Raw genomic sequence first — 27688 nt, 5'->3', positions numbered from 1 at the left:
CAAGTTCTTTGGATTGGGAAACTTCTTAGCGTGTCGTCACTAAGCTTTCAGCTTCGATACAGCCGCAATATCGAATGTAGACGGGCCTAGAAGCGCTCCCGCAGCTCTGCCCACGATCGAAATAGGAGGCGAGTCAAGTCTGAGCATTCTCGATACGTAACATACAAATGTAGCGTGTTATTATTGTCTTGAACTTTATTAAGGTATCACTCAGGACGACAACAGTTAGAGGTGCCTCCTTGTGACATGCGGCGTGCCGCACCAGCGTACACCCCAATGCCAGTAAATGCCAAGCTCTGAGGAAACACGTTTTATGCGAAGCATATTAACGTAGGTTTCGGGCCTTCGCGCGACGCCCGGCGGTGGCCACCATTGACCCTGAAGTGGGGCCACGTGACATGACGTCACGTGATGACGTCACACAGGCTGTGGATGGGGCCTCATATCGCGCCGTTGGTCGCCTCCCGGCGGTGGCCACCATTGACCCTGAAGTGAGATCACATGATGTGACGTCACGTGATGACGTCACACTGGCTGCAGATGGGGCCTCATATCGCGCCGTCGGACTTCGCCAAAGCCACCTAGAAAAAAAATGTAAGGCCTCCGCACGCCGGTGTGACGTCACGCTAGTCGGATGGCCGGACAGTCGACGCCGTCGGCGTCTCCGCGCCTAAGTTCGTTGCGCTTGCAGTGTGTCTCTTTGCGCGTCGCGGATACTATGGCATGAGAAAATTAGTGCTGTCCTAAAAGTGACAGCAACCTATAAATTCAGATGCTTCGTTTCCAAAGCAATACACGTATAGCTTGCGCAAAAAGTAAGGGGGAGCCGCTGGTTCACCGCAGCCAACACCACCATAGAAAGCAGCATTCTTTCATACCTTCCTTAGATTACTTGATCTTGATTGGCAACATTTTTGCTTTTTGCGTGTATCGCAACACGATCTGCCTTATTGTGCTTGTGATGTTTGGTCGGGACAAAGACAAGCGAACTGCATGCTGCTTAGTCATTCAACTTTAGACGGAACGAAAGCAAGAGGAAAACTGCATATTGAAGACACAGAATATAATTTATTCACAAATGATAAGAACTGCATTCAGAAACAAACATTGTAAATCTTCCATATACAATTATCATTCTCACTCTTGCATTGCGTAAAACAGCCCTCGCTAGGCACACGAATATCGAGGTTAATTTTATTGTGAAAATTTTATCATTATAAGGTCACGCACAACTAATTCTCAAATATAATAAGCTTCCGTCTTTGTTGTACCATTTCCTGTGGTTATTTTATTTCCACCCGCCTTGTTTGCAGGCCTTATTGGTCTTCATAAAATACTGAGATAAACGTGAAAAGTAAGTAAAAAACGAGAGGCCTACTCTCAGTCCTAAAGGAAAATATGCAATTAATGGATTGCGGTAGCATGGAGAGCTCGAATCATAAACAGGCAGCACAATGCACTCAAATAACATTTGAATTGGCCAAAATGCAGGGTTTAAATGTTGATAATGTAGGCAAATAAGTCCTAGCTACGCCACAGGTTTCTTTTTACAAGGGTTCTGTCAACACAAACATACGTAGATGTTCAACAAAACAGAGCTTCATAAATAAAAAATAAATAATGAGAAACATCTCAGGCCTTCAAGGTCTGCAATTTTCGGTCGTTCTTGGCGTTGCGTAATTTGTCGTTTTCTGTGCGGCACAAGTTGTTCAGCAGTGTATTCGCTGCAGCACTTACAACATGCCCCATTACCTCCTGTGCAGGATGACCGAAATCACACACATCGACATCCTCAAAGTCATGAAGGGTAGCGAACACAAGGCCGACAAGAGTATCTTTCTGCCTAGGAAGGCTGAAAAATCGAACGGCATATTCTGGTGTCCTGAGCTTGTCCAATATAATTTCAGTAAAGAGTACAGCATTAACTACAACTGCTCGTGGGAACTTCAGGCCACCCCTTGTCATCTTCGTGATTAATGCATTCTCAGGGTCATCTAGATCGACGTCTTGCATCACAAGGCTTTCACTGCAAGATGCGCATGTCAGCTTTTTTAGAGCTGCATGGGCACAATAGCCGGGAACATAGGTTAGTGCCGGTAGCCTTGACGTTTTTTCCTCAATGTCGGAGTCGGTCACAGTGACTTGAAACTGGCCGTTTCCTGAATGTACACTTGTCTCCAACGTGTTCGCGCTCGGTGGCAGTAGAATGTCCAAATCTGGCAGGTCCAGAACCTTCTGCAAACGCAATTTGTTTTCAGATTCATATATCTGCCTTATAGACACGTGGTAATTGGCACCACACAATTGCCGGTACTTTCCAAAGCGATCCTCTAAGCTATCAGTTTGAAATTTGCCCAAAAGAACATACTCGAAATGAAGCTATTTGAGACAGTATATGGCAAGTTCGTGCAAGGCATGGGTAGTGTGGCTGAAAGCTATGTGCGTTTCACGTGTCAAGCGGCCATAGTCATGTTCGAGGCTTCTCCAGTAATCAAGCCATTGAACTATTCTCTCTAAGAATTCTAGTTGAGGACATGACAATGAAACTATTGGACATTGCAATTGATCTCGCAACCGCTGTCCTTTTCTTGGCGTCTTGACGTTAACAATGTTCCACCAAGTCAAAATGGTGTCGACATATTGAGAGGTTTCCTTTGCATGCTGGAACGTTGCAACACTGAGAGCAGCAACAGTAGATGAGTTAAAAATCTTTAGCGCCAGTTTAACATTCTGCCGTTCCATGTTTGAGGGGTTCAGTGCCTTCAAAGTGAGCGTTGGTGCTAGCTTCAAGAGCTCATGCTTTTCAGCTTCGTGCAGCTGGCATAATACCTTGAAAGATGCTGTAAGTATCTTTGGTTCAGCCTCATCAATCTTCGGTTCAGGAAAGTACATGCATTTGCCAATGTTTCTTTGATTCAGCCAGTTATTTCTTATACACTTTAGTATGTGAACTGGGTCCACCACAAAAAACAGGGGTCGTGATGGGTCAGTAGGATGCTGGTAAACAATGCTGACACTTGCCGGCTTAGCGAAGTAGGACATGGCTTTTCTGTTTATGGAGTTATTGTCCGAGATCACTGCGATTATTCTAAAACCAGATGCCTCTAGATCAAGAACAATTTTCCGAAGGAAGTCGTGCAGCGCCTTAGCATCGATTTGTGACACAGGAAGGATGTGTACAACATCCTTGTTTGAAGAAAGCAGGCTCTGTATCATAAATACGGGGGCAGTTTTTGCTGCAGTCGATGAATTTACCGCAGCACCAGTAACCAACCCAGCCTTGTAATCAAAAAATGATTGAAGGTGAATCTCATCAATCATTAACGTTACAGTCTTTTCATGCTCTTTATATGTGCTTACAATACGCTTTGCATAGGAAAGAAAGCTACATTCTTGCTGCTCCGTTTCAGGGCGTACATCGTACGATGAACACAGTCTTCTGATCGTATCAGGATGTGGCATCTTAAGCTTCATCGAACTTCTCAGGAATCTATATGCATGAGGTGAAATTGTGAACAAAAGGCTAGCAAAAACCAATAAATCGGGGGGATATCGGCCAGCATCATTCAAAACAAGATCAACTTGGCTCTTCAAGAATTTAAGCACTTCAAAATGCCATTCTTGCAACTCGCATGCGAAATGTTTTCCACTTACTTCCTCTAGCAATGTCGAAACCAATGTCAGTAGATTACGGGCCTTTTCAGAACGCTCAGTGCTGATATCCGTACGTGTCTGTTCGATCATGTGTAACACACTTTTCAGATCCGTAAGGCGCACAGCTTTTCAGGAACTAAAACATCACCACACTTCCTCACACCCGTTTCACCAAAAAATACTTCGACGCGCAGGTCTGTGGACACGATCACCGAAGTACGGACTGCAGGAGCAGATTGAAATGACAAGTCCAAAAAGAAAACCTTGGAGCCCTTGTTCAAAACTGTCCAGAAGTCCGAACACTGAAAGCTTGGCAAGGCCTTCAGCAAGTCCGCAAAGCTACCAACCAGATTTTTGGCGTCCTCTTCTGCTTGGGTTTGCTGAGAAAGCATTATTGCTTTTTGCAAATATGTGGCTTCCAAGCGCGCTCTTTTGGCAGCCGGCGCTTCTCGAACGCACACTTGCGGACGCTATAAATAGGCAGGGCAATTGGGAAACAAGCTCGGAACTGCAGTTTTCTTCAGACGAATGTTTTTCATGGCAACTTCGACCACTTTTTCTGTCTTGACGTCCGTGTAAGATGTCGTCTTCAAGTAATCCGATGGCAAGAAATGCTTTTCACAGAGCTGAAATAAAAAATGGCTGTGGCTTAGGTAAGGTTAAGCCCAGGATGCGAAGCATACTAGCCTTTATTTTAGTTGTTGAACCACTGTTTAGCCTGGTGAACTGCTGTTGCTTGGCTATATTTGGTTCGGCTAGACGAAGAAACAACTCATGCATAACTGCTTCGCCTTCAAGAGTGGAACGTGACAGCGTTCCCGTCGACCCGCCAAGGGGTGTAAGACAATGGGCTACAGGGCAGCGACTACGCACCCCGCATTGGACGCGGTGAGCGTCGAGCAAAGCAGCGTTCGGCGCGGCAACGAAATGTGCGCCTGAGCAAGAGACGCACGCCTTAGAAACAGCTCGTTTCTAAGGCAACACCGCATTCACTAGAGGCGCTTTTGTACCGCTTTGAAGCATCGTACTCGTGGCTCAGTGGTAGCGTCTCCGTCCCACACTCCGGAGACCCTGGTTCGATTCCCACCCAGCCCGTCTTGCAAGAGTTGAGCCAAAGCCACTTCTCCTCTGTCGTGACGTCACGGTGTCACGTGGTTTCAAGGCGACACCGCCGCGCCTGAGGAGCTGGGTTGAGCTCTCGTAATATGCTTCGCATAAAAAAAAAACAAGCCGTTACAGGTATGAAGCTCGACGAAAATGTTGAATTTACAAGCGCGTCGACAGGTGCAGAGACCCATCTATTGTGCACGCGTGCACGAATGCATTGCGCACTATGCTGACGAAACCTATTCGTCTGGAAACCCAGAATAACAATAGAGAGAAGAAATACTTACCACTGTGTACTTCGTTGGCGAGAAGTCCTTCCGAGGAACCGCTCTCGTCCATGCTTCCCGAGTGGCTCGGTCAGATGGGAACTTGTGCACTCGGACACTTTGTGCTCCGTCATAATTGGACTTGCAATTTGGTGCGCAACAGCAGCCAGGCATCGTTGCGATTCCGTGTATGACGAACCACGCACAATCGAAGAAAAGCAATCGCGTTTACGGTGCAGCATGCCCCACCAAAGCCGCCAAGCAAATGCTCCACGCGTTGCCGCTCTAGCGTTGCAGCCACGGAGACAATTTGTTTTCAGAACGCGCGCCGCGTTCTAGAAACGCAGCGCTCCCCCATCCACCGCTACCATCCGACTCTCGTGACGTATTGACAGAGGAGAGGAGGTGATGCGGAGGCCTTACATTTTTTTCTAGGTGGCTTTGACTTCGCCCGGCGGAGGCCTCCACGCTTCGGTTCGCGCCGTCGCGCGCGACGCGGCGGCGGCGCCACCACCATCGCTGCATCACGTGATATGTGACGTCACGCCAGGGATGAAGCGGCGCGCGCCCGCCGTCGCGTCAGTCTCTGTGCCCACAACCGCGCCAGCGTCTTTGCGCCGGGCGTGTATGCGGTCAAGATGCCTCCAAACGCTAAGGATACGCTAAGGTTAAACCCAGTGGATGCTTCGCATCCACTGGGCTTAACCTTGATAAGCCTCCAATTTTTTGTTAGCTTTCGTGCTCCTGAAATTTTCGCTGTACGATTTTCTAAGGATTGTTTATGTGTCACCCGGGCATCAAGCTTCACAAAATAAAGAACTGTAAAATAACTCGGTCGAAAGGGCTGTTAACATGAACAGAATGAGCTGATGACAGTGGCCGCGAATATGCCACGATCAACCAGACGTACGCGACGCGTTGAAAAATTATGCGCACTCTTAGGTCTCGAATTGTGCCTGTATGTACAAGGGCACCTCGCCTACTGGAGATAGATGAAAAAATGAACAACTACTACTTGCAACAACAGCTTTATTTTCTGCAGTAATACCGCGCACGATGAGCGGCGTCGACAGCTTGCAGGTGAGATTCGGAAGCACGGGAGAGCCCATGTGAACTAGGGCCGGCCGGCACACGGTAGGCATGGCTTTGGTTACAGAATGGAAAATAACGCACCTTCATTTCTTAGTCGGCACATAGTTTTCATACATATCCTCGGTCAACGTCCGCCAGAACGTTCGCTGCCAAGCATGATAATCCTAAAACACACTTGAATAGAATAATTTTAATGTGCGTGCTCGAAGAAGTAAACTTCATCCATTCGCGCAATAATTGACCGACGCGAATACGCACCTTTCTTTCATATCGCAGTTTGGTCATGGGTACCGCTTTTTATGCCGTACGCACACTGGCAACAAAACCTTTCGAACAGATAAGCGATGGCATCAAGTTCTTTCGGTTTGTGCTGGCAATACAAAGCGGACGCTTCTGTGCTCTTGCAGCGGCGATGTTCACAATGTTGCCGAGGCTGGAGATGCACTTCGCGCTTGCTTCCGAAAGTTATTTCGCAGCTGAATACACCAGAGTGGTAGCCCGGCGACCTTGACTCATCTGACATCGCAGAAGTCCCAGACAGAACACGTGAGAATGGCAGTAATTCGCAATTAAACGGCTACATTTCCAAGCTGCCGCGGGGAGAAAATGGAGTCCGTACATACCAGTGCGAGGAGGAAAGCGACGCGGTGCGCTGGTTCGAGGCTACGTTCTTAGCCCTTAGTTCTTAATTCTTAGTCCTAGTTCATAGTCTAGTTCATAGTTCAATAAAACGGTCTAAAGACCGTTTTATGCCGGTGCCCGTTTATGGCGGTGACCGTTTATGGCAGCGATTACGGAAAATGGTACATAGACCGTTTAATCTAGTCGGCGAGGAGGAACGTAGCCTCGAACCAGCGCGCCGCGCCGCTCTCCTCCTCTCACTGGTATGTGCGGATCGCCCTTTCTCCCATCGGCAGCTCAAAACAGCATCGTTGTCAATACGAGTTAGTACGATTTCAACGTGTTCTGTCTGTGAATATCGCGATTTCAAATGACTCAAGGTCAACGGGCTACCACTGTGCTGTATTCGGGTGCAAGAATCACTTTCGGAAGCGAAAGGTGCTACTTCAGTCGCGGCGACTTCTTGGATTTTACCTTTACGGTTGCAAACAAGCATCCTCTTTGGATTGCCAGCATAAAAAGAAAGAACCTGACGCCATAAGCTTCGTCGCGTACATGGGCAGAAGATTTTGTTACCAGTGAGCGCATGGCGACGAAATCTGCACCCATGATCAAACTGGGACATGAACGAAAGGTGCGTATTCGGACCTGTCAGCTATTGCGAATGGCAGAAGTGAGCTGTTTCTTTGTGCACGCACATTAAAGATATTCTTTTAAAATTTGTTCTAAAATGATCATGCTTGGTATAACCAGCGTTCTGGCGGAAATTGACTCGTATCGTGAAAACAGTACGCACCGACAAAATAAGCAAGAAATGCTGAGCGACTCGATGCTATGAATATGTGATTTGATTACGTATTTAGGATTGTATTTTTTGAGCGTGGAAGTTGAATGAAGACACATTTCGTTAAGTTGCATCGATGTTAAGGTCACCGCACGCGAGGATCGGCGTACTATGTGTCTTTAAGGTCTTCATCGTTTCTGCCAGGAACGTTTCCGCGTCACAGCGAGACGTGTTCGGTCTGATGTGCACGCTGATGATCGCAAGACCAGTAGTCTTCGCGACTGCATAAGCGTTTGCCACATGGCTGCTGCATGCCGTTGCCGATACACGGGATCGGCCTGCACAATCGCTCTCGCGCTACGTTCGCGTACGGCATCCTCTTCTGCCGTGCGCTGCACCCGCTGCTTGCCGATGGTGACGGCCGGGAATGCATTACGTGATGCACTTAATGCAGTGCAGATGTACACAGTTCGTCTGGGTAGCGTGGCGTTCAACCATCTTTCTTTAAGAAACGGGCTTTGATTTATTTTTCCAGATCCTAAGTCGAATCCGTGTTCACGCGCACTTGCTGTCTCCGATAAGCAGGGAAGCTCAACAGGGGTGGTGTCATGCCTACTAGACGCCACTTGTGCTTCCAGTGAATTTTGCGCGCATGCGCTACTCTTCCTGAGATCGTCGCTTCGCGCCCTTATCAGGCACTGACCGGCCTGCCAGTCGACGCTGGCGCGGTACTGCGAATGTAAATTGTAGTGTTCTACGCAGATGTGTAAGTTGGCTTTCCTGCAGTGCGTTTCTGGCCCTCACGAACGAATCAGTGAGACATAGAAAGCTTCGATATAAAAAAAAAGTGGTGTGGTCTGTTTCGTTCTCGAACGTGTGCCGGCCGCCGCTAGTTCACACGGGTTCTGCCGTGCATCCGAATCTCGCCGGCAGGCTGCGTGGGAAGCGTCGAGCATCGCGCGCTGTATTACTTCAGAAGATGGAGTTCGTGTTGCAAAGAGTAGTAGTTCGTTTTTCAGCTCTCGGCGAGGTGCCCTTGCACAGGCACCACTAGAGACCCAAGTGTGGGCATGTTTCTTCAACGCGTCGCGTGCGTCAGGTTGATATTGAAATATTCGCGACCACTGTCGTCAGGCCGTTTTATCCAGTTAGCGACCCTTCGGTCGAGTTATTTTGCGGTTCTTTATTTTGTAAGCCTAGATGCTAGGGTGCCAGGTAGGCAACGCTTAGAAGATGGTACCGCGAAAATTTTAGGAGCACGAAGGCTAGCAAATCGGCCTTCCTGGGTGCTTCGCACTTACCTGCATTGCGATGTACGCTGGCGCGGCTCACTACCTTGCACATCGAGACACTTCTGATTGTCGTCACCTGAGCGGTACTTTAGTAGATTTCAAGGCTAGACGTACAATAATAACACGTTGCACGTGTCGTACGTATCGACAATGTTCAGATTTAACTCACCTCCTATTCCGATCACGCGCGCATAGCTGTGGCAACGCTTCTAGTACTGTCGTCGTTCGATAATTCGGCTATATCGAACATAACGAAAGGAAAGCGCGAAAGCTTGCCACTCGTCAACAGCGAGTTCGCCGTGCACCCTCCAGTGCGCATGGCGTCAGACGACCGACGGCACTGTGATCGCTAAATGGCGGCGCCCTCAATGAAACGGTCTGCAAGTAGCAAGTATAGCGCTGTTCGAGCAATCAGCTTTGATGACGCCGAACTGCGTGTGGCCATGTCCTCGTATCTGGAGTGTTGCTTTGTTTTCTGGACAAAAATTAAGTGCGTCCAGTAAAGTGTTGGATTTCACTGTAGCGACGCTGTGCGTGGCGATGCAGAAAATGAGATCAAAACGGGAAGGCTTAGATTTAATTAGCGACAATGGATATCACCACAAGTGCGGCAAGGCAGCCATAAACAATGACAAAATAAGTGTCTGCTTCTGCCACTGTGGCACGTTTTTAAGCCAGTCGCGAAATAAAGTACCTTCGCAACACGGCGAGCTGGCAAAATTTTGAGGTGTTACAGAGAAGTAGTTAGCGAAGACGACAAAATAATCCACTTCGCGGCTCGTTGGCGACGCCTTCCGCAAGGCTTAGATAAGACGGCGTTGCACAGGGGGTGTTTTGAGTTCTCACCTTTGCTTTCACTGTTTGTTCAGAACACTAGGGAAGTTACCTGGTCGTGCAGCCGCGAGCACTGAACATATCGCAGGTGCCTGGGAGAATGTGTTCGAAAATTCGCCACAGTTAAGTGTCGCGGGTATATTTTGTTCACAATTTATGCCAGGTACAGGCGCTCCCAGAATAATTCGGAACGCAACACACGCGGCCGCTCGCCGGAGGAGCGCGCCCGTGAAGAAAGTAGTACCATGGTCTGCGCGTGCGCGGTCCCTCTAGCGAGCAAGGATGGCTCCCTAGTGCATCTAGCTTGTGTTGTGTTGCTCCAGAACGGTAGCCCTAGGTGCCCCTTAACGTTTTGTCAAGGGGGGCTGGGCCCGGGGCCGTCTGTGACAAGCTGTGTCCGCGCATGCACTCGCGTTGGAGCATAAGCGCTCGTGTCTGCATGTTCGGGTGCTTGGGCACCTTTTTTATTTTTCGTGTGGGCAGTATTTATCATTTGCTCAAAATATTTATGGCAGGTGACCGTGACTAGCGCTGGCAAAGGGTGGCGTTTTCGTCTGATGCAACTGTGATGATATCGGCGGCTCGATTGATAAAGAGATACGAACATGTTTAAACAATGACAGTTACACGAATGCCGCCCTATTCCGGAATAATCAAGGCAACATGCCGAAAAGTGTGCCGATGAATGTACGGAGAAATATAATTAAGCTCACTTCACAGAGTATACCTCAACGTGAGATATGCCGCCTCACAGGAAAATCTATAAGCGCGGTCAACCGAATAATCCAAGCATACAGGGTAGAAGATGGCCGACTCAAAGATGCAGCTCGATCGCGACGACACCGATACACGTCGGAAGAGTCCGACCTTCTCATTGTTGCTGCAGCCGTTGTTGATCCTTTTCAGAGCGTCCGCCAGATGAAGACAGCCCTCAGCCTGCAAGCCAGTGAGGAAACATTTAGAAGGCGCATGCGAGAGGCTGGTCTTCGTGGATTTGTCGCAGCACAAAAGCCACACCTTACGGAGCGCCAAACACGCCGGCGCCTTGAATTTGGCATGGAATATGAGCGCTGGACGACTGAAGAATGGAAGGAAGTCATATTTTCAGATGAATCATCATCAATTCATCATCATCAATTTTCATCGAGATGGGATCTAGAGTGCCGCGTATGGAGACCATATAACTGCATGTATTTTCATTTTCTTTCTGATCTTTTAAGCACAAGTTCTTCGGACGCGCAAAACGTATTTCATCTGAAAAGACCATTATCTATTCCCTTCTTTTCGTGTAGATACGAGCCTGGGTATGTTTCCGAGATCTACAGCAGTGGCCGCTGTACTGTCAACGTTTGGGGAACAATTAGCAAAGAGGGCCTCGGTCCGCTAATCCGATTTTCCCCATCGTTCGCAGCTGAAGCTTACTGCGAAATTCTGGACTACCACCTATTGCCATTTAAAGATGGCTTCTACTTGTTCCAACAAGACCTCAGCACGGTGCACACCGCCAGAGCTGTGGAAAAGCTTCTTCAAGAACGTGGTATTCGCGTTCTGGACTGGCCTCCGAAAGGTGCAGACTTCAATATTGGGGAGAACGTGTGGGGCACGATGAAGGAAAGTTTATCCAAGCTGAATGTGGGAGGGGCCAGTGCCGACGAGCTCTTGATTGCCATAACGCGCGATTGCAAGCACCTTGGTGAGAGGAGGGACTTCGTAGATGCGTTCTGCGAGTCAATTCCAAGTTGTCTACAAGCTGCGCTTCGCGTGGACAGCGCATTCACGAGATATTGATAGCGGAACATGCCAACCGTTTTAGACGAAACACAGTTACGTTTTGATGCTTATTGTTTTTTATGGAAGAAAGAAACCTAGTGTTCTTCCTGTTATTTAGATTTACTATGCTCTCCTTACTATATTTTTGCATTCAGCTCACGCAGCCTACCCTTGATTATCATTGTATATTCCATCTGAGCAAAAGAAAAGGAGTATGAAAATGAGTATCTTCGCCAACAAACGCCGACGCGTGATCAATACGTAAGGATACTCGCTACCAATGGTCCAGATTCCGTGATTGATTGGCGCACAATATATGCGAACCACGTAACGGGGTGCGCCAATAAATGACTAGAGTGGTGAAGAGTTCATTAGAGTGCCCTTTGCATGAAGTGATTTCCTGTGCGTGAAATTTGCCTTGATGAACGTGCCACATTATTTCATTTTGTGAACTCTTTTATTGCCACTATCGCAGACACACCCGTTAAGAGGGGTCATGTAATAGTGGGAATTGTCCTCGTATTGCGAAGCTAGTAGTAACACGGATAGGGAGATATTTTACTAAGAGCTAATACTTCGCAGGACAGGCTAACATGGTGGAAAAATAAGGCAGCGATGCCGTTGTAGCCAAGGCGCCTCACTAGCACGTAATCCCGCAAAGCATTGCTATCTCCCAGACGGGATGCAGACCATGGCGAGAATACGCTGCAAGGAATCCAGAGGCCTTTATTTATAGATAACGGTGCATGCATGCTGTGCTGCAGACATTCATTCGCCCAGCCCCCATTGCACAATGCTAAAGGACACCTAGCGCTACCTTCTTGGAGCAAGGCAACGCCAATATATATGCACTAGGGAGCGAAGCTTGCTCGCTGGCGAGACCGCGCATGCGCAAATCTTGCCAGTATTTATCCGCTGGCGCACTCCGCCGATGAGCAGCTGCGTGTCCAGCGTTCCGAATTACTCTGGGAGCACCTGTACGTTTTTGAAATAGGCATTGCTGTTTATGAAGTATGGCTACCTCAGGCAGTGTTCGCTCCATCTGGGAACAACCGAATCAACCCAACAAATGATACAACCATGAATAGAGTAGAGGAAATTAATTTGTTTTACTACACTCTAAAAGAAAACGTCGGCCATTTTTCCTAACATCGTGATCAATACGCTGTGATCGATGCGTCACTGACAGCGTCTTCAATGAGAAAGGAATACCGTTTACGTCATCCGCAGCGCCGCTCGTCTATTCTGATCTACGTCATCCATCATCTACCGTCACAGCTGCGCTCATTCTTGGCGCCGCGCCAACTTTTTTCTTCGAGCTTCATGCGCATGCATCGCCAGTCTTCAAAGTGAGGGTATCAACGATCACGCGTAATAGAGATTACGCAGATCCCACACACTGAGTATTTTTCAGGTAGCTGGCCATCGAGAGTCGTTTGGGCTTCTCCGATTAGTTACGAGACGGACCAACGCTTGTGTAGGCGCAAGCAGTTGTGTTTGCGTGACGCGAGCCAATGTGTGACGACAGAAGCAAGGCGACAATGACCGCGAGTGCACGATGGACGGTCTTGTTTTTACACCGACGAAGTAAAGTTACCTCCTGTTGACCTGCGCCGATCCCGAATGTGTTGCAGTTCAACATAGCGTCTCATAAAATCAGCTGCCACGAAGCAAGAATGGGAGAAACTGGCACGCTCGTGTCTGTGGCCGAATGGAAACTGGCGCACGGGCTGTCGCTGGTGACGTAGCCAACATGCGTCGGACAGAGCCCGTTAGCATAGGCACGCGAGAAACTTGCGTGCCCTCACGGTTGGAGGCCATGCTTTTCCCGATGCTTTTCCTGGCATCATTGAGTGTTGGCTTCGTGGGAGTGTAAGCAACACACACAAAAAATATTGAAAAAAATCAGCCTCTGCTTTCGCGGGTCACTATCTTGGAAATCACATCTTTAGGGTATATGTTATCGTACGGTTATCAGCAGAGGAGGACACTTGTGTGCGCTAGGTCTCTGCTTCGTGAAGTTACCCGTAGAGTGCTTATCCGATAACGGGGCCATTCGCAGGCCGAACCAAAAACAGGCCTTCCAAGCGTCGATGACCTGTGGAGGACTCGCTCGTTCTAAATGAGTAAGGGGCTGACGCGAACGCTGGCGATAGTCCCTGCAGACTGAGCTGACTCGATCAGCTTATTTCTATTTGCAGCTTTTTTTCTATTGATTGGGTTAAGCAATAATTCGCAGTGCATATTCCACTATCTTCGTACCACAATGTAAGCGAAATTGGCATCTATTGGTTCGCTGATTACCACTTCGTGGACGCAGCTATAATCGATTCGCGCGTATGGCGCTAGATCAAAACTTCAATAGGGACTGGTTAGTCCATAAATCTAGGGACACGTAAACGGCGCGAAACAAGGACGAATCCAGGAGTCACACGTAAAGCGCACGCACTGGGCGCCGAGCTGCGACGGCGTAGGTTTAGTTGTACCGTGAGAAGAAACACAAACGTCACTTCTTGGGAGTTTCTTGGTGCCCGAAGTTTATTTCTTCCTAGTTTAAATGCTACAGTTATATCAGCATTGGCTGCTCTATGAGTACTACACAAGAATGAAAACTTTTGAGAAAATGAAAACTTTGAGGGATGCCATAGTTGGTGCCTGCGGATTAGTCTTATTAAATGAATTCTTTTTCACGTACGCCCTGTGCTCAGTACCTGAGAACGACAAGAAGTGTAGCAGCTCGAGTTGAACAGCAGTAGCTAACGAGATAAGGTGCGCTTTAATGCGATTAGCATTATTTGCCTTCTTCAGGGACTTGGAGTGTATCCATCTCTAGACTCTTACGTGGTCCTCCAGCTACCCAAGTTGTCCACTAGCTTGGGTCACAGGGCATGTACACGCAGTCGTGAAGCTGTCGTGTCTGTTATATCGTCGTCATTCCAGCTTCGTCATGAGACTCTCGTCATGCCGTCACGCCATCATCGTCATATTGTCGTCGTCATCCCATTTTTCTCATCTCGTCGTTACGATGTCGTAGTGCCATCTTCTTCAATTCTGAAACGTCCTCCTATGCTCGTCGCGCTGTCATACCGCCTTCGTTGTTCCAACGACGCGATTTCTTCGTCATTCAATCGAAATCTTGTTGTTGTCATTAAATTTTGATTATGGCACCGTCGTCATGCCGTCGTGATCGTCACCAAAAAGTCGCCGTCGCTCCCTCGTCGAGATGCCATACCGCCGCCGTCATGCCGTCGTTGTTACGTTGTCGTCGTTATGCAATCGCCGTCATCTCGGAATTGGCATCCTGTTGTCGTCATGCGATTTTCGCCGTACCGCCTTCATCGTTTTATCGCCGTCGTCCCTTCTCCTCACTGCATCGTCATTCCATCACGGTCATGATCAACCCTGGCGAGCGAGTGGTATAGCAAAGTGCGCTGATCACAGCGATAGTGTATACGTCCTATAGCAGAACCAATATAAATCGCAGACTGACTACTAAATATTCTAAATAAAGGTGTCTCCAGAAATGATGTGCATCACTAAATTGCTTGGGTGCCAATCGCGTGAGCGTCGGCCGTCATCGTGAGATGGGTTCTGCTGGAATTTTTTTGTGGGCAGCGCCAAAAGAATGGCTCCAAACGTGTGCGCCATACGATGCCTAGAGGCACACGTTTTTAGTAAAATACGACTAATCACACTCAACTTATATATTGTAACATTCCGTTTAATCAGACATAATTGATCTGGCCCCTTCCACTTCTTGTCACTTCTCTTGGTCTCCCCTGTGCGCTCCTTCCTTCTCTTTCACGAGTGCTCCACGGGCCTCCCCTCTATTGTCAACTCTCCTGGGTTGAATAGTACCACGCTGTTCACAGATTTCGTCTCAATAACATCTTGCGGTCCACTCTAGCAGAGAGTGTTTACAATGGCTTGCCGGTGGGCGGCTTTCACAACCTTGTAGGGTCTTGTAAAAGGAGCCTTTGATCATTGCAGACCACTCCGAGCAAGCACTTTATCTCCCACTTGTATGTCCGGTGATCTCATTGAATGTCGGCAGTCGGAATTTCTCTTCGTGGTGGTCTTGTACCTTGCATATTGGTCGTCAGATTTCCTTCATTCTTGCAGCACTAACAGATTCGTGATTCCTAACAGATGGTCTGCGGGAAGCCATTCCGGTTTGCCATGGAACGCGAAGTACGGTGCACATCCTGAGCCATCCGTGTATGAATGATTGTGGTGGTTCGCAGCCGCTTTAAGGGGCATTTCCAACCGCCTGGAAATCTGGGGTAAACTGCGATGAACTGTCATCCAGTCTCGCTCTCTTAGTGAGTCCACTTGCTTCTGGATGGTACCGTGCAGCAAAACGATGCCGTATGTTCCTCTCGTCAGTCCATCGTTCCAAGCGATCGCTCCTAAAAGCTGGACCAATGTCAGCGATGATTATTTTTGTGTATTTGAACATATCTCGGTTAAAAAGTGAGATAACGCTGTTGGAATCTTCTTTTCCCGGCTTGCATTTCACTATGCGTGTGCACTCACCAATGGCCAGTAGAAAAACGTGTAGTTCGAACTGCCTCACGCTTTTTTCTGAGCTCAGCGAAGTCAAGGTGTATAGTCTCAAATGGATTTTCTGAGTGTTTTGGTTTAACCATGGCACTTCCACAGGGTCTGAACTTCACTTTGCAGAGCTGGCATTGATGGCACGTCTTCAAATATTCTAAAATATTCTGTTTCGGCGTATTCCAATGAAATCCCTATTTAACCTTCCAGTACGTCCTCCAAAAACTGTCATGACCACCACATTCCGGAGAACATGATACAGTTTTGAAATTTTTTTCACGCTCGTTGTAGGCACGTGCAGCCTACCATTTTTAGAATAATCTTTTGCGTGCCGTCCCAGACATATGCATGACATACTTGTTGACATCTTGCTTCCTAATTAGCAATCTTGACAAGGCGTCTGCATCTGGCAGTTTTTCTCCTGGCTTGTGAGCGACATCAAAGGCAAACTGCTGTATTTCGCTCACCCACCTGGCCAGTCTTCCTTTACGTTGTGAGAGATTAAAAATGTATGTCAGTGCTTGGTTGTCAGTGAAAATGCCCAAGTGCTTGTCTTCCAGGTACGTCCCAGAGTAAAAAAAAATCAATTACGGCTGCCAATACTCCTTTTTCGGTCATTGGGTAGTTAACTTCTGTCTAGGTGAATGTGTATGAGTAATAACCGATCACTTCGAGCTGTCGGTTCGGATGCTCACTCCCGTCCGGCTGGTGTAGTAGAGCGCCAGTACCATAATCGGAAGCGTCCGCGCTTAACTCGGAGGGCTTCGAGAAATCCGGTATTGTCAGCACCGGGTCAGATTATATAATTTTGACGAGCTGGAGATAGTCTTTCATAAGACCACACAAAAGGAATATATTTTTGTGTCATCAATGCTAAGCATTTGGTCTTTAGGGCGTAGTATTTTATAAAAGCTTAAACATGTCCAGTGATACTCAGAAATAGTCTAATAGAATGCACATCATACGGTTTGGTCATCTGGGAGATGCGCTTGTCCGTCAAATACTCTCCCTAGGAATGCAACAGTGCTGTTAAAGAATTCACTATTTTTAATGTTAATCTTTAGCCCAGCTTTGCTGCGTGACTCTAGTACCCATGCCAGGTGCGAGCAGTGCTCATCACGATTTTTGAAATAAGTGATGGTGTCATCCACATACACGTTTCAGAAAACCCCGGTAAATTCGCTAAGCATGCTTATCGTGATCTCCTCAAACTATGCACCGGTATTTTGCAAACAGAAAGGCAGCCAGTTTTATTGGAAAAGGTTGAAATGAGTAACAAACGCCGTGAATTGCTAGAAGTATTCTTGTAACGGAATCTGCCAATACCCTTTACAAAGGTCGATGCGGGAAAAGCATGTACATCTGCCTTTCTCGTCAATAATGTCGATTCTTGGCATCGGGTAGGGGAATAAATCAGTTTAACGGTTTACAAGTCTATAATCAGTGTACACCCTGAAAGTTCCATTACATTTGGGCACAATTGTAATCGGATATGCCAAGGCAGCATCTAGCAAGCCTTGTAACTCTTCTTTCAGCTGTTTTTTTTTTCACACGACATGTCATAGGGCTTTTTTTTAACAGTGTCAACAGTGTTAACAGTGTTTCCGTTGACGCTCATATGTGAGTACAGTAGGCGTGCTGCTGACTGCCAAGTAGACGCTTTCTTTTGGTGTCTCCAAAGAGAATGAAAAGTCCGGGCTTGGCAGCTCGTTTGCTTGCCCCGGCCTTCGAGTCGTCTCTTTGATTCTGTGAATTCTTTAACATAACTCACCTTAGTGCTGCGGCCATATGACGCCTCGTCTTAAGGGAATCTACTGGTATAGCTTCGGCTGCTGGTGCTGCTCTCTTGGTCATTGGCTTGTGAAACGTCGTCAGGAACGTCTTTCAGTGACTGTAGGAGTTCATCCAATGTCGCAGATTGCCTCATCATGATTAGATGCTGAAAATCAGTTGTCATTCAAAGAACAACCGGTGTCACGATTGATGATTCCCGCAGGTCGGGGTTGGCGCGTTGCAAAAGCAAAGGCTTCTCGTAGAAGTAGTTGATGACAGATCCTTCTTGGGGCTTGAATGCTATGGCCTTTTCCCAGCATTCAATGGTATTGAAAGCGAAGGCTCGCAGAAAGCTAGCTGCGCATTCAACCCCATGCTACATCTGTGTTGATCGGTATGCACAACTAGAGCTACTTCTTCGCATTTCCTAAAAAGAAATGGCGCATATTATAAATGCGGTCACAGTCCGCGGTCCAAGTGTTCTGCGAGCTTGCGTATTCATAAAAATGAAGCCACGTTGACGCGCTTGACGATGTACCATCGAAAGGTTCTGGCTTGATAAGTTCTTGCACCGTCTGCTTTGTTGATCGGATTGTCGATGACAATATAGTCAGAAGCTCTTGTTGTCGCTCCACTTGCTGTTGCTGATTTTTCAGTAGGTTTTGCATTAGATGGCTCGCAGCTTGAGTTTCGCTTTAACTATGGTTTGGTGACTCAAACTGTCAATCAAGCGTGGGAAATCAGTCACGTGCATATATTCACTCTGACTGAGCCAATAGATGCGAGATTGTCAAGTGATGAATTGCTTCTATCTGCTAAGAAGGCCAAGAAGTCCGGTGCGCTGACCTTTTGCGTTAACTCGACGGCATTGTCTCCATCTTCCTGGTAGTTTCTCACCAGCAGACGACCATCTTCATGTCGGGCGATCGCGATTTACACCCACATGGTTCGGCGAGGACTCACTCACTCACTTACACCCACATGGTTCAAAACTGTGGCGACACCAACATGTACCATTACGTTTAGTCACAGATGATGATGATGACGATGGCGTCATATTATGGCTCTTAAGCACACTGGGGGATTGGCCAAGAATTTTTCGCTGAAAACATTTGCTCAATGTTTTGAGGTATTACATGTTCCACTAAAACAAGAAAAAAAGCATACAATAACAAACAGATAAAGAAAACATTGAAAAAGTTATTCCATTAGTTGATTGTATGTAGCCACAAGCGGCCTAAAACACGTACCTGTGGCTGAAACCTATAACTGACGCACCATTATTTCTGATGAGAAGATTATCCCTAATTTAGCTAGCGGAATTTCTAGAAGTCTTCTTCTTAACAATTCGTATAAGCGACGTAACAAAATATAGTGTTCTAGGGATTCTGTCCCGTGGCAGCTTGATCACAGAGACGATAACGTCGTAACAGACGTGTGTAAAGATATGTTTAAAGTAGGGACACGGCAGTGGCCCCCGCTTCCTCTTGGTCTCTCCTGTGAAATTCTTCCTTCTCTTTCACGAGCGGCATATATATATATATATATATATATATATATATATATATATATATATATATATATATATATATATATATATATATATATATATATTGTAACCAGCAGTTACAACAGCCGTTTCTACGAAACCTGATTTATGCTGGGCGAACCTGTGCCCGTCAACAAAAACCGACTGAGCACTCAACAACAACAACAAAAACAAAAACGTCCCTCGAGCTTCGCTCCTTCGAGCGTTGTTCTCCTCTTTGTCGCCTCCTGTCGCGTGCCAATCGTCCGATTCTCGCGCACGAGCCGCCGGCTTGTCAGCACCGGCTGAGCGTTGCCTTGCGGTGCTTTGCTTGACGCTCGCGGTGTGGCGGCTACGCAGTTGCGATATGTCGGTCGTCTTTTTCTTCTCGCAATGCTGGCGGCATTAGCCCCCTCCGAAGAAGCATCGTCCCGATGTTTAGGAAAGGCCTAGAGAGGCCAACTGCTTTAGAAGGACAGTGGTCAGAGGATGGCCGGTGCTAGGCTTGATTGTATGTGCAACTTCTGTTAATCAACGCCTTCTAGAGTATGGCTTAATTCGTACTACGTGTACGACGTCTGGGCGAGTCCTGCGTCGTGTGGAGCAGACTTGGCCTTCAGGAGTTACCTCGTAGTTTAAGGGACTTAACAGGCGAAGTACTTTGTAAGGGCCGAAGTAACGGCGCAGTAACTTCTCCGAAAGACCGGGCGTACGTATAGGCGTCCATACCCACACTTTGTCTCCGGGGTTGACTGTACCTCTCTTCGCCCTAGGTTGTACCGGTTTGCGTCGACGTATTGCTGTTGTATGATACGGTGCCTTGCCAACTGCCGTGCTTCTTCTGCCCTTTCTATGTACTCGCTAACGTCAGGGTCGTCTTCGGCGCTGTTGTCTACAGGTAACATCGCGTATAGTGTCGTTGTTACTGTCCAACCGTAAACAAGTTCAAATGGCGTGAAATGTGTCATTTCTTGTACTGCAGTATTATATGCAAAGGTGGCATATGGTAGAGTACTGTCCCATGTCCGATGCTCGACGTCCACGTACATTGAGATCATGTCAGCGAGCGTTCTATTGAGCCGTTCACTCGGGCCATTTGTTTGTGGATGGTACGCTGTGGTTTTTCTATGAGCAGTATGTGTTAGTTTCATAACAGACTGCATCAAACGGGCCACAAAAACTGTTCCTTTGTCTGTTATGAGTATCTTAGGTGTGCCATGTCGTAATACTATGTGTGTCACGAAAAACTGAGCCAATTCAATGGCGGTTCCTTTTGTAAGAGAAGAGGTCTCAGCATACCGGGTCAGATAATCAGTTGCTACCACAATCCACCGCTTTCCTGAGGCTGAAACGGGAAATGGTCCAAGTAAATCCACTCCTATTTGTTCAAATGGTGCTGTTGGTGGCTGTACCGGTTGCGGAAAACATGCTGGTTTGAGTGGCGGTGTTTTGCGTCTTTGACAATCTCGGCACGATCTGACATAGTGCTGCACTGAATGCATCAACTTCCGCCAGTAGTATTTCTGGCCGATTCTCGCCAGAGTCCTACTAACGCCTAAGTGGCCAGCTGCAGGGTCATCATGGCAAGCTTCTAATATTTCAGTTCGCAGCGATGGTGGTACGAGAAGTAGAAACGTCTAACCACTGTGCTCGAAGTTTCGTTTGTAGAGGACATTGTTCCGGGGGACATACGAACACAATCGGAGAACTAAAACTCGTGGCACTTTCACTTGTCGACCCTCCAGGTACTCGATGAGCAGGAGTAATTCCTGATCAGTGCGCTGATGATGAGCCATTTCCGTCGTATTCACAGCCCCAAGAAATGGGAAATCTTGCTCCTATTCAGGTGACGTAGCTTCGATTGGTGCGCGTGATAAGCAGTCAGCATCATTGTGCTTGAGACGAGACTTGTAAACGACCGCGATGTCATACTCCCGTAGACGCAAACTGCATCTAGCGAATCTTCCAGAAGGATCCTTGAGGTTCGCCAGCCAGCACAATGAGTGATGGCCGCTGATGGCTCGAAACGGTCTGCCATATAAATATCACCGGAACTTGCTCATGGCCCATATAACCGCCAGGCATTCCTTTTCTGTAGCTGAGTAATTTGTCTCGGCTTTCGATAAGGTACGGCTTGCGTACGCAATGACTTTTTCTTCTCCATTCTGCCACTGAATAAGTATGGCACTGAGACCGACGTTACTCGCGTCGGTGTGGATGTCCGTTTCGGCATTTTCATCAAAATGGGCAAGTATTGGAGGACTCTGCAAACGCCGTCGTAGTTCAGAAAAGGCATCTTCTTGTTCTTTCTCCCACACAAAAGGGACATCTTCTTTTGTCAGTCGCGTGAGTGGTTCGGGAATCTTAGAAAAATTTTCTACGAAACGCCTGTAGTAGGCACACAGTCCCAGGAAACGTCTAATAGCTTTTTCGTCTCTTGGCTTCGGAAACATTTCTACTGCAGTGATCTTCTCAGGATCGGGGCGGACGCCTTCAGCACTGACAATGTGTCGGAGAAAGCGGAGCTCGCGAAAGCCAAAGTGGCATTTTTCGGGTTTTATGGTCAATGCCGCTATGCAAATAGCATCTAGAACTGCTCTCAGTCGCTGCACGTGCTGCTCAAATGTAGTGGAGAAGATCACCACATCGTCAAGGTAGACGAGGCACGACTGCCATTTCACTCTGGAGAGAACAGTGTCCATCATCCGCTGGAATGTGGCTGGCGCAGAACACAGACCAAATGAAAGCACCTTAAACTCGCATAAACCATCCGGTGTCACAAATGTCGTTTTTTATCGATCTCGCTCGTCCGCTTCTATCTGCCAGTTTCCGCTTTTGAGATCCGATACAGAGAAGAGAAGTAAGCATTGCGTAGTTTGTCCAAGGTGTCGTCGATGCGGGGGAGTGGATAAACATCCCGCTTCGTGACGAGGTTGAGTTTCCTGTAGTCAGCACAAAATCGTAGGGTGTTATCCTTCTTTTTGACTAGGACTACCGGAGATGCCCTCGGGCTATTAGATGGCTGTATTACACCGTCCTTGAGCATTTCCTGTACTTGACTTCGTATCGCTTCTCTTTCCTTTGGAGCTACTCGGTACAGGTGTTGGCGAACTGGTCTTGCAGGTTCTTCGACCACAATGCGGTGTTTTGCGACGGGAGTACGACGGACTTTCGATGAAGTCGAAAAGCATTCTGCAAACTGTGTGACCAAGTTCACAATCTCATCTCTTTGTAGTGATGACAGCTCTGGGTCAATGTCGATAGAGGTAAGGACGCTGTCTAAGGTGGCAGATGCTGGTGATGCTGCATCGAGGGTTGACACATTCGCAAATTGTGCATAGTCATGAAGAGACGTTATGGCTGTTCCCTTCGCCACTTGTTGGGCCTCATTGCCAAAGTTAGTCAAAAGGACGTCCGCATATCCGTTACGCAGGTGTACTAGGCCTCTTGCCACGCATATTTGCTTTCCCAGTGGCAGCCTGATATTTCCGTCTGCAAGCCCCTCATAGTTACGAAACAAGTCGCTCCTTACAACGACAGTCATACTGCACCGTGCCGGCACCGTCACGTCTTCATCCACAATACGGAGAGAGGAAATATGTGGCTGTTCTGTATCAGAAATGGTAACAGCATTTTCTGTGGAAAACAACACGCGTGATTCTTGCAAGTCGATAATTGCGCCATTCGTTCGCAAAAAGTCCATGCCCAGTATCAGATCACGGGAACACTCAGGGATAACAATAAAGCTGCTGACGTATGTAAAGCCTCTAATTCCGATTCTTGCTGTGCACATTCCTACAGGGTCGACTAAGTGTCCCCCCGCTGTACGTATTGGAGATCCGGTCCAATGGGCCAATACCTTTTTTCAATTTTCTGGCGAGTACACTGCTAATAACTGAATAGTCCGCACCAGGGTCTATCAACGCAGTCACTTCGAAGTCGTCGATGATGACGCGCAACTCGAAAGTAATGGTGTCATTACTGCACTTGTCCGTCGCTTCGTCACTGCCGTCGTCTTGTCGGATTGGCGATGGAGGGCCTTCGGTGTTCCGGGCGTCAGCGGCCTAGCCTCCACAGGTCGCTGGCTCTAGTTTTCCTGTCGCGGACTGTGGGAGCGACGCCTCGGTGAAATGGAAGCGGGACGCGGACTGGGCGACCTATAACGCATAGGCGCTGCTGATAGAGATTCATGTTGCTGGGGGTTCCGAACAGTTTGGCGCGTAGATAAATATGCCTCAATCTCACAAGGGCGCTCACAATTTCGAGGGCAAGGCCAATTCACAGAGAAGCCACGCATTCCTACTCGGCGATACTGGCATTCCCGGTATCGGTGACGAGCCTCTCCACAGTGGTAGCAGAGGGGACGCCGGTCTGCAGTGCTCCATACATCGCTTTTACGTGGGCTTCCTTCTGGCATGGGCTGCACATTGCGAGGAAGTACCTGGGGTATTGTGGCCGTTCGTCCAAAGTCGGCGCGTCCTAGGTCCTGGCGTAAAGCTTGGGCGTACGATATCCGCGGCTGACGCTCTGGCTGTGCGTGGGGCCGTACCTGAGGCTCTGGGTCACAAATTACTTGCCGGACTTCTTCGCGTATGACATCAGCAAGTGAGGACATCGTAAGAGGGCTTTGGGCCAGCTGCAGTCTCTGCAGCTCTTCCCTTACGACGGACCTCACCATTTCGCGTAGCATGTCCATGTTGTTGGGGAGGGCTCCGGACCCAACGTCAAATGATGCGACGTATACATCTCTGTTGTACTGCCGCGCACGCTGCTGCAGCGTCTTCTCCATTGTTGTCGCCTCTGATCGAAATTCGGCTACAGAGCGGGCCGGCAAAGAGTTCCTGTTTCACACCGCGCATTAGGTGCCGCAATTTCTTGTCCTCAGCCATGTTTGGGTCGGCTCGGCGGAAGAGGTGGGTCATGTCTTCAATGTACATGGTCACACTTCCGTTGTTCCGCTGGTTCCTCGCCTGAAGAGCGGCTTCTGCCCTCTCTCTGCGGTCCGTGCTGGGGTACGTATCTAGCAGCTCTCGTCGGAAGTCGTTCCGCGATGATAACGACGCCTCGTGGTATTGAAACCACGTGAGTGAAGATTCCTCCGGCGCGAAGTACACATACCGGAGTTTCTTTGTCTCGTCCCAACCGTTACACCTGGCGACACGCTCGAAGTTTTCGAGTCAGTCCTCGGCATCTTCGAATGTGTCTCCGTGGAAGGATTATGGCGTCCGGGGTGAGTAAACGACGACGTGAGAAAGGGTTACTTGAGTAGCCATCGCACTGGTACCTCGGCTGGCTGCCGCCGCTGCCCTTTGTGAATCGGCGAGAGGACCAAACTCGGGGGCCTCGTATGCGGCGACTCGTGCGTTGGTGGACAGGTGTTACTTCTGTTGGCTCCAAACTTCGGGGATCCAGGCTACCTTCCCTGGCGTGTGTGGGGCTTGGAATCATACCCCGCACCTCCACCAGATATGTAACCAACAGTTACAACAGCCGTTTTAAAACTGATTTATGCTGGGCGAACCTGTGCCCGTCAACAAAAACTGACTGAGCGCTCAAGAACAACAACAACAAAAAATTACCGACGATTACGTTACTTCCTAATGCGAAATTTGAGCGCAGCAAATAAGCTGTTTCACCTTTTCGATAGATTGAGGCAAAGAAATCGAGCAACACACGTATGCGCTATCACAGAATTTTTTTTTTATTTTTCACACGTATTCCTTTAACAAAGACTCCACTAACAGTTCTTGACAGTCATGAAGGAAGCTTTGTGGTCGGAGAAATAGACTGATATATGTTCGACTTGGTACACCAATGCTTGATTCTCAAAGACGAGATCTATACAAGTGCCTCGCGAGGTTGTCACAGCCGTGGGACGCGTTACGAGCGAGAGGAACGGGATGTTCTCCCGCATAAGTGTTAGGAATTTGCTGTTTGTCTTTATGTCAACATTGAAGTCCCCCACTACTAACATCGGTGTGGATCGATGGACGGTTAATGCGAGTTGCAGGAAGTGCACGACGTCTTTCGTGAGTGCGGTAGCGGACTCACGAAAGCGGTATCAGTCGGTCGCTGCTAGCGCTGGGGGGATGAAAGGGGGGCGGAGCTGGTTACGAGGCCGACGATAACGCCGACGACGACGCGAAACCCAGGAACGGACGCCAAAGAGCCATTTGTGTAGCCAGCCCTCCTCCACAGTCTCTCCTCCTCGCTTCCATCATCATCCCTCGCCCGGAGAGCCGACAGCGCGCATGCGCGGCGGCGGAGCAGATTCGTCGGCGAGCTGGTTACGAGGCCGACGACGACGCCGACGACGACGACGACGCGAAACCCAGGAACGGACGCCAAAGAGCTGCGCTCTAAAAAACGCCCCTCGAGCTTCGCTCCTTCGAACGTCGTTCTCCTCTTTGTCGCCTCCTGTCGCGTGCCAATCGTCCGATTCTCGCGCACGAGCCGCCGGCCTGTCAGCACCGGCCGAGCGTTGCCTTGCGGTGCTTTGCTTGACGCTCGCGGTGTGGCGGCTACGCAGTTGCGATATGTCGGTCGTCTTTTTCTTCTCGCAATGCTGACGGCATTATATATATATATATATATATATATATATATATATATATATATATATATATATATATATATATATATATATATAGTAGACAAGGAAGGCTACCTTTCAAATGTAAGGAAGTTGAGTGGTGCTACAAGGTAAACAGAACAAGTATTTAATTTCAACAGTTTCGATCGGTGGACCAATCTTCATCAGGGTTTACAAAAAAATGGCAGTTCGGCCCTGGTATTGAAGACACCAGACCGGGTGCCCGGTCGTTCTCAGATACATCAAACCGAGAGGGACAGTTGTGACAGTGATTGATTTTCGGCGCTTTGGCAGATTTACAGCTGCCTTTGGCAGCTGTGCAGGGCAGGAAGGCGGAGTCCCATGTATGTAGAGCAAGGAGGTCAGTGAAAAAAAAGAAAAAGAAAAAAGCACACAGGAGGAGGGAGACGTAAATCGGAGAGTGAGGGGGACAGGAAGTAGCGGCAGCTACTCACCGCAGTTGTTGCCGCTCTTCTGTCTTCCTTCTGGGCCCCTTCTCTATTGTGCCCCCCGCCGCCCGATTCAACTTGCCCTCTCTCCCGCTACAACGGCAGCACGCGCACTGGTGCTGCGCAGCGACCGTTTTCTCCCTCCTTGCCTCGGGTGAACGGGAACCTAGCTGCTGCTACTTCTCGCCCCCCTCACTCTCTGACTGATGAAGATCGATCCAGCGATCGAAACTGTTGAAATTAAATACTCTTTCTGTTTACCTTGTAGCACCACTCAACTTCTATATATATATATATATATATATATATATATATATATATATATATATATATATATATATATATATATATATATATATATATATCAGAAGTCAACAGACACCAAGGACAACATAGGGAAAATTACTCGTACTTACTTATTGCATTAAAGAAAGGATATATTAATGAAAATAAAAACGGATGACCATACAACTTGCCGCAGATGGGAAGCGATTCCATGTCTTTGCATTACGCGTGCGAAGCTCTTACCAATTGAGCTACCGCGGCGCAGGTACGGTATTGAATGAAGAACTTTATTTAGGTCCGGAGGGATCAGACCGGGACTGATGAGGGCTGCTCCCACGTCGGGACAGAGAGGCCGAGCCCCTCTGCGGTCACACGGGCCCTCTGGACAGCCCTGAGTTGGTCCGCCAGCACTTCACTGTGCAATGTCCGCTGTCACCACTGTGCACCTTGGGAACCATCAACGGCCAACGCCAAGCAGAGCCAAAGCATGTGTTTTAAATCGAGCAAACCCCCACACTTACTACAATAGACTGAAACACCGCAGTCCGGATTAATTTTATTCATGACGACTGGGTTAGGGTACGTTCGTGTCGGCATAAACCTTAATGAAGCCGCCTGTGGCCTATTTAATCTAGAATGTGGTGGGGGAAATCCTCTGTGCCCTAATAGTGGTTGGTGATCTCGTTGTAGGTTAACAGCTGGTCCCTAAACTAAGGAGCGGAAGTACACGGCGTACTAATCGTCGTGCCTCCCTGTGCGCCACCTCGTTGAGGCTATGCGGGTCTCCCTCCACTGACCCTATGTGGGCCGGGTACCAAGTAACTCTATGCGAAGTGATATCCCTACTCTGCAGCAGTCTGTTAGGCGGTTCCCCAACAAGTCCCCTCCAGAAGACCTTAGTCGCAGATCGCGATTCACTAAACACCAAAACTTTTTAGAATCATTTAGTGCTACAGCAATAGGCACTTGCTCCGTGACCCCCGAATCTTTTGTATAAACAGAAGGGGCATTTCGAACGCTCCTTCTGCAATCTACCACGAGCACCGAATAAGAATCTTTCCCATTAATCCACGCCGCGTCAACA

General features: G+C 48.3%; 1 protein-coding gene across 1 annotated transcript in view; it reads left to right on the top strand.

The window, feature by feature from the left end:
* Positions 1–7061: 7061 nt before the first annotated feature.
* LOC135911970 (aldehyde dehydrogenase 1A1-like) overlaps positions 7062–27688 on the top strand; it is a 360058-nt gene continuing 339431 nt past the window's right edge. The window contains exon 1 of the mRNA XM_065444352.2: positions 7062–7374. Within this exon, the coding sequence (XP_065300424.2) occupies positions 7327–7374 (48 nt within the window). The 5' untranslated portion in view covers positions 7062–7326. The remainder of the gene's footprint in view (positions 7375–27688) is intronic.

This window comes from Dermacentor albipictus, chromosome 10 (assembly GCF_038994185.2).
Source record: "Dermacentor albipictus isolate Rhodes 1998 colony chromosome 10, USDA_Dalb.pri_finalv2, whole genome shotgun sequence".
NCBI classification, from domain to species: Eukaryota; Metazoa; Arthropoda; class Arachnida; order Ixodida; family Ixodidae; genus Dermacentor; species Dermacentor albipictus.
Note: the sequence above shows the minus strand (reverse complement) of the source record. Positions and strands in the feature narration are given on the sequence as shown.